At 45.4% G+C, this 16,877-nt stretch overlaps 1 protein-coding gene across 1 annotated transcript in view; it reads right to left on the bottom strand.

The window, feature by feature from the left end:
* The window catches only part of LOC138492275 (nephrocystin-3-like), a 60,225-nt gene that overhangs the window by 13,162 nt on the left and 30,186 nt on the right, over positions 1-16,877 (bottom strand). The window contains exon 4 of the mRNA XM_069619328.1: positions 12,488-12,688. Within this exon, the coding sequence (XP_069475429.1) occupies positions 12,488-12,688 (201 nt within the window). The remainder of the gene's footprint in view (positions 1-12,487; positions 12,689-16,877) is intronic.

The following is a 16,877-nucleotide window of genomic DNA, read 5'->3' as shown; positions in this document are numbered from 1 at the left end:
CGTGGTCAAGAGATGCCGGTGGGATCAATCGTGAGATGTCGATACCCCGCTTGTAGCCCTCAACTGCCAGCAAGACCCACCAAATCCGCTGACAGCGGTGTCGCCAGCGAATGAAATGAAATGAAATGTAAAAGAGTTCTCAGCACTATTCATCAGTTTGGAGTTTAACAGCCTACATCACAGTTTGCGTAGACCAAGGATGCTAGTAAGTCCGAGCTCAGTGAGTATGTATTCAGCAGGGGGGGCTGATTGGACATTTAGCAGAGCATTTAGGCACAACCCTTCAAGTTTCTAAATGTATCAATGTGTCTAAAGCCCCAGACTTTTGTGCAGTACAAGGATGTTTTGATTTGTAAACTTGTAAGACTGAGTCTGGGGAGTATTCACTGTGATTCTGAGCGAACTGGAGAATAGCACCAGGTTTTTGTCATACTTTAGTCTCAATTTTGTCCATCTGGGGTGTCCAGGACAGTTTGTTGGTAACAGTTGCAACAGATCCACCATTCTAGCACTGGTCCTATTACACCTGGTTGGGGGCAATGCGTTCCTTGAAGGCCTCCTCTCGTCTTCCCTTGTGCCCCAAAGAAGTGACCTACACATAGTGACACGCCTCATCGAGGGTCTACGCAGATACGACCACACCACTCTGGCCCTCATTGACCTTCACCGGCTCACCCACTGCATGCACAAATCACCTTCAGGTCTTGCTGCATCATCTATAAGACAGTCGCACTCAAGTCACCCAGCTACCTCGTGGAGAAACATAGCATCTCCAGCGGACAGGGCGCCACGAGAAGCCAGGACCTGTGCAGACCCGAGATCTGCCACTGCAAAAAGGAAAGGACCCGAAAACAAGCCTTCTCTGCCTATGCCCCAAGACTATGGAACCTCCTCCCCGTCAGCATCAGACTCACCCCCGCTCCTACAATTCAGAAAAGAACTCGAGACCCACAGAGTCTCTCCTCCTCAACATGTAGCCCATCATGTCGCCCCCTGCGCCACCTGACTCGCTAGAAGCCTTCTACCCCACTTCTCCCTGCCACCCTGTACAGCTGTACCCACCTCTGTGCCCCTCTGTATCCTACCCCCGCTGTATATCTGTTCTGTGGTTACCTCTGAAAAGTGCTCAGTTATGCATCTTTACTGTTGTATACCTCTGTAAAGTGCTCTGTTGTTGTATATGGTTATATATGTTTGTAAAGCACTCTGTTGCTTCTCGAAGCTAGGTCTGCACTCAATAAAAACTCTAATAATAATAATAAAATAGTCACCAGTGGAGACAATTTCTAGTGGTTGTGCCCCGATCTGCCACCTTTAAGTCTTCCTAGAACAATGAGTGTTGGACCGAACACCACGATCTTCGTTCTGTTGACATTGATAGATAGCCCATTATTTTTAGAGTACATATCAAGCTTGTTGAGTTGCAGCTGGAGGCCTCTGGCAGTTTAGTCAAGCAAGACAAGGTGTTCCGCGCAGCCAGGCCACTGCAATCGTGTCATGCCAAGCCTATGAGGGGAGATTTCATTACAGTTAAGCAGACATAGCAGGTCAGCAAGGTATAGATTAAATAAAGTTGGAGCAAGGATACACCCATGTTTAAGGCCCACGTAAGTGGGCAAGGAATCGGTAGCCTTGCCGTTCCAAGATCACCTTACTTTAACTCTGGTGTTGGAATGCAACAATATAATTATTACCTTACTTTAACTCTGGTGTTGGAATGCAACAATATAATTATTTTTAAAAGGCCCAAAGTTATACCCCCGTTGAGCAATGTGTGCCAAAGTATGTTTCGCTGTACAGTATCGAAGGCAGAGTGAAACCTACATATACATTGTGGCTCGGCCACAAGTATTTCATATTTTTGCAACCCACCATCAGCAAAAGAAAAGGGTGGCCAACACAACACAAAAGGCATGATGGTTTCTCCGAACTGTGGATAACAAACTGCATTCCATGCCGAGATAGGAGTACCAATGAAGTGGTCCTTTGTAATGAAAACAAAAATACCATACGACTCGAGGGAGTTCGGTAGATGGACTATGGCAAAAAGGGGCGTGAGAGTCAGAGTACAAGATTTTATAGGGGGCACATATGTTGTCATATGTCACCTGGGAAGCATTCCTATTGTACCAAATATTTTCGCCATCAGATAGGAAATCCAAGCCTTCAATCTACTAATCGCATGGAAGTTTCCTATCTTTTAGGAGATTAAAGCATGGTACAGCCATATCATTTTTCCATAGGGGAGACTTAACACAGAAGGGAAAACGCATACGATCAACGACGGTGGGAATCTGGGGAACTCATATCCACCATTCAAATCAACACGATTGAGAACATCTTTCCAAAAGCCTCCCAGCTGCTCACACTCCCAACACATATGAAGGCTCATCTGCACCCTTTTTAGGATGCCCAACATATGACCAAGGCACTCGACTTGCACCATACCATGTTCACCAGAGCACACTGCACTTGGTGACAACCCGTTCTGTTGGGTCAGCCTCAGAGTCTGTGTTCATACATTTCATATTGGCACATGCATCAGACCAGCACTTCATGTCAATATTCGTTCCAGGTTCCTCTTCATATCTCTGTTGGACTCCCTCCAGCCATTGTCCTATGCATTGAAAAGTCTGATAAGAGATCTGCCAAGCAGGGACTACACAAATGTGGGGCGTCATGGAATGTTATAGTCAATACTGTGACCAACCTCGTAGACAGGTCAGATAGATTCTGAAGTCTGTGCAGATCTGTCTGGACTAACCTGTATTTGAAATGCTGTGTCTCAAATGACAGTATAGAGTTGTCCAATCAAGTATTCCTGCCTTTTGTTTTGTATCTGAAGTGCAAGATTCCCCCCACAATGAACTAAACTCACATAGAAGTGCGTGTTGTCCCATATCCTGAACTGCACACGTATATTCTGAGATCATATGCACACAGAGTCTCATGGAATGTGCTTGCTTGGAACACTTATCTATTGACTGGAACCCATTCATCTTGGAAACTCTACTTTCTTCAATCTCGACCTATCAAAGTCTAGACTCTACAACGCTGTGGCGAGTTAGAAGAAGGACACAGACTCTGTGAAGACATGATTCATTCATATGTATTAAATAAAGAAAAAATGCCTATCTCACCCTTTCTCTATGGGTGATCGCTGATATTTTCTAAATAAAGTGCTTGTCAGTCAGTCGTGAATGTCCAAAAGAAATAACCTGTAGTCCAAAATTATCCTATCTGATCCTACCACTAGGAAAACAGGCATATGTGTGGAGAAGGACTCCCTTCTCCTTGCAGGGATTTTTAATACCAATCTGTAGACTTGTTTATTGATATTACATTTTCGGAAAGTCTCTTGTGAGTTCTTTCATTGGTCTCCGTAACTCTTCTGTTACGTTCTGTATCTTTCCTTTCTCCTTGGTATCCCCTTTTGGGGCTTCTTTTCCAAGATACATATTCTTTATTATTACTTCTGGCGTATCCTAGAAGGATACTATTCTTTAGGTGGCCTTTCTGTCTGAGTGAAGTAGAACGCAACTTGCTTTGTCCCGCTGACTTATTTATTTGATTCTCTGGTATATTTTCTGATTCACAATGTTCATTCCTTCCGACATCCTCTTCTTCTGATATGAAATACCTTATGGGCTTCCCCTTATCCCAGGGTATTGTTATTCATCATTTTTACACTTTAACATTTAGATTCTTCGTGTCTCTATTTCTGTCTTCCTGATAATTTAAGTGCAGGGACTTGAGGTTGTTTTGCCTCTTTCTCGCTTTTCCAACAATGTAGATTCAAGTATATGTATTGCTCATCGTTTCTACTGGGATGAGTGATCTGCATGATATAATTATCTCTATGGTCTCCCATTATCCCCTCACTCCCTGTTACCTTGTCTTTCGAGGAGGGACGTCCTGTGCAGCCTTGTTCCTTGTCGACCTCTTATCAAGTCACAGAACGTGTTCCTTTACATTATTTGGCGTTACTGGGGTTTCATGCCTGTTTCGGTGTCCCAGTTTCTTGTGTCTGGCAACTGCCCTGTGGCGTTTTCGAGTTGGGGCTGCAGCAGAGCTTTGGCGTCTCAGCCTCTCGTATCGGGTTCCAGTCCTGATGCTTTCTATGGTCGAGGCTGCACCATGACTTTGGAGTCTCTCATGTCAAGGCTGTGCTGTGGCTTTGGTGTGTCAGCCTCTACTACCGGGCTCCTGCTCTGTTGTTCTCTGGTGCTGGTGTTGTGCTGTGCCTTTGCTGTTCCAGCTTCTTCTCTCGAGCGAGTTTCAAACTCGCGGTTCTCCTCTCTGGTGCCTACTCGGCCTCCTTCCAACCTTCCGCAGCACTGGGAACTCTCTAGGCCGGGTACGTGTCCCCCTCTCTCCCCGTCTCTCTGCAGGGTACGGTATTTAACATAATCGTCGCAGTGTTTTGCATATTTAGATTTAAAGGGACATGTTTATTTCCAATAAGATGAGGATATCTCTGAGGAGTTTCTTCGACCCAGCCTTGATATACAGAGGGCTTTGGTATTGTGGAGCTTGTCAGGCCATGAGGTGTGCCACTGTAGGAAGTTCCTCACGGCAATGGGAGTCCTTGTCCTCTAAGGGGGAGTCTGTCCCAGTGAGGTCCCACTTGTCTCGACCCCTAGGGAGGGTGTTGCAGAGCGGGCTCACCTCCCTAACCTCACTGGAAGGGGCTCCCCCTTGGGGTGAAGGGACAAATGCCCTCGATTTGTGCCAACTCTCAGTAAACCACACATGAAGGCTGTGATGACAGAATGCAAAGTGGTACTTTCTATTATTAGGAAATCCAAAACCTCCATCCGCAACCCGTTTCAGAAACATCCATGTTGGAAATGCCCTTCTATGCTTCCTCTCCCACAGGAACTCCCTAAAAACCTTCTCAATTTACTTGCTCATGCTTTTGTTAAGTACAAGAAGCACCATGCTGAAGATATACTGCACTCTCGGCAGGAGGATCACATTCTTACTGAGGATTTTACCCCTCAGAGTAAGAGGCACCTTGTTCCATCATTTGCTGTCTAATCTGCACAGCCCAGGACTCATTTTGTTTTATCATGCAGAACACTCTTCGCATCTTGTGAGATCCTAGTCCCTGGGTAGGAAAAGCCTCCCGCTGCTCACTTGATGATTAGGTCACCAAAGATCACTCTGCGACAAGAGCAATACATTGAGAACATCTCTATTTTGTTCAAATTCGCTTTGAAATAAGAACTAACCTCCAAATGCATTAAGCAGGTGGAACAGGGTTGGTGCAGATCTTTCAGGAGAGGCCAGCATCACCTGGAAATCATTTACATATAACAGGCCCTTGGAGGCACATTTCTTGCATTTAAGCATGCAATGGTTTCATAAGTTAATTGCATCAGCCAGAAGCTTCATGGCCAGGTGAAATAGATACGGTGAAAGCGGGAAACCCTAATGTGAAGCCCATCACTGCAGTATTATCTTTAAGAGTAAACCATTAACAGCCACCCAGGCTGAGGGATTTGCATACAGGGCCCTAAACAACATAAGTAAGTGTGCGTAGTAACACAGTAAATGTCAAAAAGATTAGGGGGACCATATGAGTAAGGGCGCATCCAAAAATGTAGCAATTTGATTTCTATGAAGGGATAGAGACAACACACATACTCCAGGCACATAAGATACTAAGCAGCCTGTAAGAACACTGCAAGTATGGATGATTACTCCAGTTGTTCAAAGTCCTTCAGGAATAATTCAACTTTTTCATGGAAAGTGAATGTATGTGTCAAACCATCCACTCCCACCTTCAAAATGGCAGGGTATACCATGAAGTACTTCAAGCTGTTATCCCTTGCCTGCCTCATACAAGCCACACAGTTTCTTCTTCCCTTATATACTAGAAGTTTGCCAATGATATCAACCAATGTGATATTGGCATGTTGCCTCTTCCCAGGTGACCTGTTAAGTTTCTTGCCTTTTCAAGCAGCATCTCCTTCCCAATAAAATCCCATGAATCGAATAATAAAGGATTGTGTGCATTAACCACAGTGGTCGAAGTGGGCGTGAGCGGTGCCCCTCTACTTCTTTTAATTATGTTTTACTGTTCCTAGACTTTTATTTTAAAAAGAAACCCTTCCGGAACGGTTTCGTTTTAAAATAAAAGTGTAGGAAGATGTTGAAACTTGCATTTTCAGTGCACTGACCAGGACGTTTCCTTAAAGAGCAGGCACATGTGTTTTTTATTTTTTTTATTGAGCAGGGGAGCGGGCGCGGCGATGGGGAGCGGTGCAGGCCAGTAGGGAACATGGTTCTGCTACTTCTTTTCGTACACTTCGACCACTGATTAACCATCAGCAAGCTTTAAAGCCACGGTTTGATGAGCCCTTTCTATTTCAAGAATTTGCCCAACATCTCTGTTGCTTCCAGGCACCCGCTTCACAGAGCCTGATTGGGCAGGCCTTGCTACTTGCAAACCAACCAGGGAGCTGGCAGGCTCAGCCGCCCCCCCAAACAAGGCCCTCCTCATAAGGCCCAGGGTCTCCCTGTCTGGCTTTCACTGCAGGCTAAAGATTGTCGGAGCTGCCAGTAACACCATTTTATCGACTTCTACAGCCACAAGGCCACATTCCATCTGGCCATGGTAACTGTGTGTTTGCCTGCACCTGGCTGACCTCGACTGCCTTTTTAACTTGAATTTCACCTTTAAATTTATTTTTTAAAAAGAGAAAAATCGCTGCACTACATTTGTGGGGATAGGCCACATGGGCCTGTGGTGCACCTCGGTTCCTCCTTGCATCCCACGAGGCCTCCCTCTCCTTTGTGGCCATTGCCCTGCATTGGCCCACACAGAGGCCTGCTCAATTTAATAATGACTGCTGCCTCTTCTTTGAAGTCACTTCCTTATCTCTGTTGCCTCCAGGGTCCTGCTTCACGGGGCCTGGTTTGGGCAGGCCTTGCTACTTGCAGATCAACCAGGGAGCCTGCCTCATAGGGCCGTGGCTCTGCCCCGTCTAGTCTTGTCCCTGCCTGGGAGGGTGTAGTAAATTGCCATGACACGTTATGAGCCTTTATATAATTTATTGATAGAGAGCCCCCGAATCGTACACTGCGGCAGACTCCTTCAGCAAAACCTCTTCTGGAATCACCATACGCATGGTGATAATTCTATAATCTACATTCCACACACATTGCCATATTAACTCTATAACAGAGGGCTGCAAGGGCCCCCGCCGCCTGCCACTACACAGACTTGTCATCTTGCCGCAGCCTGCCCTGCATCCACCGGTAAGCCCTCAACATCCTGCATCGTGGGCTGCTCCCTCCTCTTGTTGCCACCACATTCTCTTGGCCTCCACATCTCCTGATCTGCCTCGGGATAAAAGAGACTTTTAATCTCCCTCATACTTCTGATCCGCTTCCATGATCGCCAGCATGCCAACGAATGCAATGCAGACTTTCTTTCTTCCCTTTACTAATTTCACAATGTTTAGCCCACTATGTTGTTCATTTGGCTCTTCACCCTCGCCAAGGGTTTATACAAAAACTCACCCTTATGCCGCATTGCCCTTTAAATTTCCTCTCTGCTGATGCAGATATTCTGCTATTTCTGTTTGTAGTCCCAGCCATGAATCTACTGCCTTTTCTCCAAGTATGTTATTATCTTCCCTCCTAACTATGAGCCTGGCCTTGCATTAGCAATTTATCCTAGGAGATTCGCATCTGGATGTATGCCGCTTTGCTCCTCTAACTGTTCTGCTGCCTTCTAGTGCTCAAATAAGTCGTGTTTTAAAAAAAAAAACTTGTGCACTCTAGTGTACTTAAAAAGGTGTACCAGGTGTGCTTTTAAATCTGTGCATCCTCCATGTTGTGCTGTATTTTGTGCTTTTTGGGAAATCCGAATTAAGGTTTGCTTTTAAATCTGTTCATCCTACATTTTGCGCTGTTTGTGCTTTTAAGGAAATTCGAACTTAGGTGTGCTTTTAAAATCTGTGCATCCTCCATTTTGTGTGGCATTTCATGCTTTTTTGGAAATTCGAATTTAGGATCTATGCACCGATGGTCTTCCATGGCACACCGCCTCCAATGTACCTGCCTGGCTGCTAGGCCGCTTGGTGAGTTCTCTGTGCATTGTGCAGCTCTCCTGTTTATCTCTCTCTCCTCTCCACTACGCCCATGGCACTCTCTATCTCTCCTATCTATTCCAACTGCTATTCTATCACCTATCCTACCTCTCTGACGAAGTCTGGAAGAAGAAAGCTGGAAAAAGCTCTCCTGGACTCTATCAAGGCCTACCCATTGCTGACACCTACGTCAACCCCATTTCCAGGCAGACTATTATGGACATCATCTTCCGGGTACCCTCTCCTGACCTATGTACCCTCCAACCTTGTCGCCACTTTCTCCCCATGCTCCTCCTCACCCATTAATGGTGGAACTAGGTGGGATTTACTCCTGGCATACTTGTCATCCTTTAGGTGTATCATTAATATCTATCACAACGATACTATCATGGCCCACGGTTCTCAACCTACTCTTCTCCTTCTCGACCGGCGCCTGCCCGGTCTTATAAACCTCCTTCCTTCTCCTGCCACTCCTTCTTCGTCACCTCTCACCTCTTACAACACCCGGGAGTTGCTAATAAGATGCAATTGAATCACATGGCTGGGCCTCAATCAGGTATAAGTAATTCGTAAAACAGTAGGTAGCAGGGTCACACCAGTGATCAACTTGGGTTACTAATGGGAAATGGGATTACGCTAATGAAACTCCTGAGAAACCTAGCCCTAAACAGTAGGGATAGGGCAAGGGTCTGCCACCTTTCAATCACAATATATTCTGGACTACACACCCCATCATCCCTAGCCAGTATAGTCAATGGTGGGGAATACTGTGAGTTGTAGTCCAAAACATCTGGAGAGCTGAGGGTGGCAGGCCCATGGAATACATGATAGCAAAACTGGGGAGCAATCCCTCTGAACCAAATCATCATAGTGTATGGTGTGGAGCAGAGGGGACCAACATGAAAAACGAACAAAGCAATCATCGGGAGCAGGCGTACAGCGCCCTAGATAATGGGGTTTTCCTTAAATAAAGAGATATACACAGGAAAATAAACTTGATCTGCTGTTATCAGGGTCTAATATAGTTTTTACATGCCGCAAATCAGTTCATCATTGATTTAAACTGTATCCACAAAGGAATTTGCTGTTATCACAAGCCCGTTTTATTTTTTACTTTCTATGCCTTATAGCTGTGCATTTATATTTTAGAAAAAAAATGTATGAACTTTGCACACTTCACATGGGTAGCTTGATATGTCTGCCATGTATTCCTATTAAATATTAATTTAGTAAGTGTACCTATTCTTGAAAAGAAAGATCAGTATCATTTTTGAGAGCGTACAATAAGAAATGGTCAATACAAATTATTACAAATTCTTACACTTAAAGAACAAGTCTACATATAAAACCATGCTTTGAGGAAATCATTCAGCTTCCCACACCAATTGGTGGGATAGTTCAGTGAGTTAAGTGCCTGCCCCAGACATATGAGCACAAGGTGCAGTCACACGATGGAGCCTTAGCCCTTCCCCTACTATGAACTCGCGTGGACTACTGCAACAGCCTCTACCAGGGCTGACCCAATCATCACACAGGGCGATTACAGATGGTTCTAAATGCGGCTGCTCACATTCTGACTGGACCCTCCCGCTTTTCCAGCATCAGTCACTGCTCGTTTCCAAGCAAGAACCAGTTCAAGGTCTTGTGCAGGGCCTGCCGGTGCTGTTACAGTAATGGCCCCCTCTATTAGCACCCAAGCTTTTGCACTATTGTCCCCCTGGAGCTTTTAGATTAGAGCCATCTCTTAGCTTTGTTGAAGGTTTCTAGATTTTGGAGGGACACGCTTGGTGGATCCTCTTTTTCTGTCCCGACCCATTGTCCGCGGAATTCTCTTCCTTTTCCAGTGACTCTCTCCTGCCGGCCTGCCTTTCCAAGTGAGCCATTAAAACCTTCCGTGATATTTACATCTTGACACACTGTTTTCCTTCCCTCTTGTTCTGCAGTAAAGTGCCAAGGAACCTTTCACTATACTTTCATTCTATAACATCGGAAACATTTTGGATGCTAACGGCATCTGTTATTTCAGTGCTTAGAATTGGTAGTAGTCTTCCATGAAGCACTACAAAAGAATGGTATTATGTTTATTAAGACTGAAGGTGTGTGACTTATGTTAACTTTGTAGCACCATTATTGGCTGAGAAACACTGCACACACAAACCTCATCTAGCTGCTGACACTGGGGCACAGCTCCTTAGTTAACAGAGGCGTGTGGTGCAAGTCAGGCTGCACCCGTCTACGGGAACCCGACTTGGCATATTATGAGAATACCTGGGAGACTGGGTAATGCTTGATGATATAACTATTGACTATATAACTAAGGCGTGAGGCATTGCCATACAACGGCAGTACTTATCCATATGATACCACGCTGGCATATGGGGGCAGTGCCCCTGACCTATGATGGCTCTGCTGGGTCTCAACCCAATGCACTAGTTAATATATGGTTGGCTACTTTAGAAAGGAGTTATGTTATGAATGTATGTGTCTGGCAGGATTTATTGCTGTACTTCAGTGATGCCACTTCCAATCACATGTCATGGGACACCATTGGATGAACGATGCCACTTCCGCTACCATTGACACTTTGTTTAAATCACATGATATCAAAAAAGAACAGCCATAACTAATGATTTACAGTATGTGTCGTGCTACCTGGTTTCAATCTTGCACGCTTCTTATTGTGCATGCTGCCAGTTAATACGTTGTTGTTGCCACGGCGATCTGGTATTCCTGCACACTTTGCACCCCCTGCAGGCCTGGTACAGTGCTGCATTTGCTCTTTCCATATCCCTGTTGTCTCCCCAAGCGTTCTGTTTGCCTTCTCTCTTTATGTTATGTTATGTTATGTTAAAGGTACTTATATAGCGCACCGTCACCAACGGAATTGGTCCCCAGGCGCTCTGGTGGATCTGCAAACGAGAAGGTGGGATGGGTTAGTAAGGTGAAGAGGGAGTAGGATAGTGGGAGGAGTGGTGTACTGTTGGCGGCTTCATCTCGGTAGACACCGGGTGCTGAGCTTTGGTGCGAGTATCGGAGTCAGTCCGCGTGTGCTGTAGGTGTGGCTTATGTGTTGTTGCAGTGTGGTGAAGTGCGTGCGGCTTGTTGTGCGAGAGATGGTTGTGTGAGTTTTTGGAGAGCGATACGTATGCAGAGAGTTTGAGCTTATATTGGTTAGTGGGTTATATGACATTTAACATGCTAACATTCACAGTTCTGTCTAAGTGTAGTACTTGCTAAGCTACATATTCCGTCCAAGTGTGGCACTCGCTAACCTTCCCAATAATTATCTAGATGTGGGGCAAGATAATGTTCTTAATTCTAGGTGTGGCACATGCCAACATTCACAATTCTATCTAGATGCGAGGCAGGCCAAAGCTAGGAATTCTGACTAAGTGTGACGCATGCTAACATTCAGTTTCTATCTAGATGCGACGTAGGCTAAAGTTAAGAATTCCATCTAAGTGTGGCACATGCTAACATTCAAATTTCTACCTAGATGCGATGTAGGCTAAAGTTAAGAATTCCATCTAAGTGTGGCACATGCTAACATTCAAGTTCCATCTAGGTGTGGCACATGCTAACATTCACAATTCTATCTAGATGCGAGACAGGCCAAAGCTAGGAATTCTGACTAAGTGTGACGCATGCTAACATTCAGTTTCTATCTAGATGCGACGTAGGCTAAAGTTAAGAATTCCATCTAAGTGTGGCACATGCTAACATTCAAATTTCTATCTAGATGCGATGTAGGCTAAAGTTAAGAATTCCATCTAAGTGTGGAGCATGCCAACTTTCAATTTTCTATCTCTATGTGACGCAGGCTGAGGCTAAGAATTCCATCTAAATGTGGCACATGCTAAAACTCAAATTTCTATCTAGATGTGGCGTAGGCTTAGGTTAAGAATTCCATCTAAGTGTGGCACATGCTAACATTCAAGTTCCATCTAGGTGTGGCATATGCTAACATTCACAATTCTATCTAGATGCGACGTAGGCTTAGGTTAAGAATTCCATCTAAGTGTGGCACATGTTAACATTCAAATTTCTATCTAGATTGGACGCAGGCTGAGGCTAAGAATTCCATCTAAGTGTGGCACATGTTAAAATTCAAATTTCTATCTAGATGCGGCGTAGGCTGAGGCTAAGAATTCCATCTAAGTGTGGCACATGCTAACATTCAATTTTCTATCTATATGTGACGCAGGCTGAGGCTAAGAATGCTTTATGCTTGCCCAGTGCACCTCCCGCTTGGCTTTCCCATTGCATATTTGCTGTTTTTATGACTGGTGCTCTCCCCATGCCTTTGTCCTCAAAGATCTTCCACTTGGTCTGTACACAAAGGATATGTCACATATCTGGGAAACGCTGCGCCAAGTTATAATTACCTCAGAGACAGAGGAATGGAAGAAGGCGAGAGTGTCCATTCCTCTAGCATTGCGCCCAAATCGGAGGAGAGATTTGACAGCCCTGCGCACCTCTGCCCAGTGCATCATGGGTAACTCTTCACTGCCAATCTTCTGAGCCAGGACTTGCTGCATATCCTTCTCCAGGACTCCATTGACGCAAAAGTTTAGCAGGCAAAGAAGCTGGAAGAAGGTCAAGAGTGAACACTCACACTAAGTTACAGCAGCATTTACATTCGCAGGACTGTGGGAGAGGGGAACAGCGGGTCATGAAACAGAGGAGGGGAAATACACAGAAGAAGCAAACCTTAAAGGTGTGAGAAGGACACTGGGACATATGGTTAATGGGAAACGACAGCACATAAGAGCACACACAAAAGTATACACATAGCAGACAGTAATCAATCAAATGTAAATACTAAGCAAGAAACAGGATAAAGGGGACATAACATCCCATGAAGATACAGAGCAAACAAAACGATCTCAGCTGTGGTAGCAGTCTTGTATACTCCTGCTGGCCATCTGTGGTCAGCTGCTGGTTTCTACATCTAGGGTGACTGCTCGAAATCTACGGTCAGGACCATCTTGCTTTGGAGGTCACCAACTCACCAAGGCCCTTCAGTTGGATGGTCAATCAGTGGCTATCCTTAATTTTTCTAATTTGTCTTTCAAAATATATTCATGCAGTGATATTCCCTGCTTTGGAATAGTAAATACCCAGAAAGACCAGATAGTTGCTTTCTGAGAAAATGTCAATGAGTCAGATTGGATGTAACCTACATATGAAGAAAGGGATTTTGAGAGTGCCATAAAAAACTTCAAACTTGGATTTGGTAGGTTTTGTCACCAACTGACTTCACCTATGCTCAAAACACAGTATCTGGTCATTGCATCTAATGCCATTCCATCGAAAATGTTCCATCTAAAAAATGTCCATCGAAAGCATATTTTTGGGGGGTAAAGGGTTAATCATTTTTGTTTAGGTGCATTATAAAGGGGAAAAAACAGACGTTGCCTCCCCCAAAAAAAAAAACAAAAAGAAAAAAAAATGCATTCGATGCAAATTTTTTAGATGGAAAAAATGTGATGCAAATGCATGTCGATGCAAGGAATTTGATGCAATAACCATAAACTCACAACTACACTTTCACAGCCTTCTGGATCTTACTCTTTCCCTCACTATGTTCAAGTGGCTCGCAGTCTAGCTACTCTCTGAATCTAGTGCTTTGAGGTCAGTACATTTAGAAGGCACCGTCCAGGGACTTCTAGGTGTTGGGAATTTTTCTGGTGAGGGGCCACGTGAAATGGAGGATGATCTGTCTTACCTGTGCCACCATTGCAGTGTGTGTCTTTACCACAACGCATTTGCTTCGTGGGTAGTTACTGCGATGCATAGGCAGCTCAGGTAAGCTGGGCATTCCGGGGCCATGTCAAGAAGGTAGGTTGGGGTGGCGGTAAGAGGTGATGGGGCACAAGGCTGCGAAGAAGAAGGGGATGCAAAGCAGCGCGGCACACCTGGAACAGTGACTTCAGGCACAGGTAAGGGTGCGAGTAAGGAGGGGAGTAAAGCCAGTCCGGTAGGGGGGGCAGGTAGCGGGCAGTGAGGGAAAGGGTTCAGTGACATTTGCTGCATGGGAAAGGATCGTACTGTAAATATCACCGGAGCAAATACTTGGATCCTGGAGGGTGACCTGTCTTACCCACCCCACCTTTGCAGCATGGATTTCTACTACACAACTTTGCATCTTGAGTAGTTAACATGATGCAAAGGCAGAAGCGGTGCATCACGGATCCCCAGGATGACAATTGCAGGCACAGCTAAGTGTGGTAGTGTGGGTAAAAGGCAGGGTGTAGATATGGACTCCTTCAAGGAAGCAGGTCAGGGAGGGACGGGGCACCACAGGGAAGTGCTCTGTGGCATTTACTTTGCAGCAAAGGCCGACACAGTACATGTCACCAGAGCAAAGACAGGGAACCAAAGCCACTCACGGTGAAGTAACTATGGTTACCCCTTCATAGAAGGTCTGGAAGGATAGTTGGGCCTTTTCCATTAAGGCCCACAACTTCGTTGAATTCCCAATTTACATAATTTCACAATATTGAGGATCCCTTGATTTTTAAGAAGAGGGTCAAGACTTCTCTGTTCTAAGAATAACCTCAATTGTGTTAATTCACTGTGAGTTGCTTTAAGTACATATGTTGGAAGGTGAGGATGACATTTGTGGCAGAAGACCTTTTCGCTAGGTTTTATGGGGCGTGCTCCATGTGCCTTACCCATGTGTGTACTAATGTCTGGCTTCCTGTGACTCTCCCTCTAATATGTTCTGCTTGGTTCCCTTGCCGCTGGCTCGAAATCAGGAACCTGAATAATTTGCAGTGTGGGACCAACATGACGCTGGTGTAGTTACACATTTCTGCATCTCAATGAGCCCTCAATGCAGTAGAACCTTCCTGGACCCACCATAACCTCACCTACAGTCGCTTGCCCCAACTGGTGTCAAACATTTCAACATTTTTGGCCGAGAATAGCCAAAGTTACCCCAACCGCAAGCTACCAATGACACTGTTGCCTGGGGGAAATGGCCAGAATGTGGTTTCTTTGTCCCAAGCTCTGATTTTGAAAAGGCGGTCTGTAAGGAACCAGCAGGGGGCGGGCTGACAACCTGAAAACCTGACAGTGCACCTTACCCATTCCCAAAGTGTTAACAGATTCAACATATGGACTATTTCCCGCTCAACCAATCACCACCAACAGGCTATAAAACTGTATCCCAACATTGCAGTTGTGGCATTGTCATGGGGGGAACATAGGACCACTCCTACATCAACCTCAATCTCAACCACAAAGTCCCCTGCCTAATGTTGGGGACTATCAATCGAGTGGTCTTGGGGTCCCTCGTATACTTCCTCCGAGCCCAGGATGCTGTAGCTGGTAGCATCATACTGACCTTTCGACCACCATCCAAGATTAGGCAGGGGACTGGTCATTTATCTCCCCCTCTTCTAAAGAATACGCTTATTTGGATGAAATAAGCTTATTCAAGTGGGTCAGGGCGCAAGGTGTTCTGTTCTACAAAGTTTTGGAGCCACTCCAAAACCGAAGAGGGTTCACCAAACCAACCAGCCATCTTCTACCAGGAACCTCTAAACGACTTGGTTTCTGCCACTCTAAACCATTGGTCAAATTGTGTGAGGTCTGCCCTGAAAGATCACTTTCTACGGTAACCTGAACATGACAGCCAACTCAGCAGCGCAAGTCTCTCTTCTTATTTGAAATGTTACCCAGGCCTTTGGATAGGAGTCACATTCTCCGTGCACACAGATGATCAGTAAAAGTCTATATGGGTTTACATCTTCGAGGAATTCCATGTATACTTAGATGACCGAATGACAACTCCCAGAATGCAACATTGCCATTAGCTCTTCACCTCTGATTTTGATTGACAATTGGTAGGCCCAACCAGGGTGTGCTTGGGAAAACATTTCTGTTCCCTCATCCTAATGATTTTCCAGCATTAGCAACCAAGCTGGTCTCGGCCTCACCACCTCCTCAGGAACACAACAACTTGTGCCATCGGTTCCAGAGGAGATAGAGTAGGACTTGGGTGAGTCATGTGTATAGGTTCCCCACAGTCATAACTCCATTTAATAGAACATTCTAGCGTAGCAGGTGGGCTTAGCCTTGTTTCTATGGCAGCTTTGCTGGTGGCTACCACGGGTGTTAATGTAGTTAATGTAATCACTGGCTTTTTCACCTCCCTACTCATTTTAGATCTCTTCATCCCCTCCAAGCTGTTTTGGGGCAGCATCAGAATTCTCTGGCCCTGTGCTATTTCCCGCCAGCTTGGTACAACTGGCTTACTTTCCTGGGCGGTATCTCAGGTTTTCTGGACCTCCTCCACTGTTCCCGCAGCCCCTATCCATAGCTTTCTGGATGGCTAGCTCCATGCCCAGCTAATAGATCTGGCTGACCCGATACTGCAAGGGGGGGGGAAGGGAAGTGATGAATTGCTCCAAGACAAAAGTGTTTTTCACTTCTGGTAGGGACTTTCTTCCCAATCATTTGTCCACCAACATATTAATGTGGCAAAACATCTGCCTTAGTGTTTCATCTGGGAGGAGCTGCATTTCCGGTTGTTTCTGAAAATGGTACAAAAAAGCCATTTGTACACTGCACATCTTGCTTCTAAAGTAGCCCCTGGTGGGCCAATTACTGCTGCATTGTATTTGCAAATATTTTCGGCGAGCGCATGTCATGCTCAATTGTTTTGAAGAAGCGCTACTCATGGACATCTACAAGCTCACTTGTGGGGCCGCATCATTTTTGAGCTACACCCCTGGCTGTGGCCATTTGGCTATTCATCACTGCCGG

This window comes from Ambystoma mexicanum, chromosome 10, assembly GCF_040938575.1.
Source record: "Ambystoma mexicanum isolate Mex_15411 chromosome 10, UKY_AmexF1_1, whole genome shotgun sequence".
Classification (NCBI taxonomy): domain Eukaryota; kingdom Metazoa; phylum Chordata; class Amphibia; order Caudata; family Ambystomatidae; genus Ambystoma; species Ambystoma mexicanum.
Note: the sequence above shows the minus strand (reverse complement) of the source record. Positions and strands in the feature narration are given on the sequence as shown.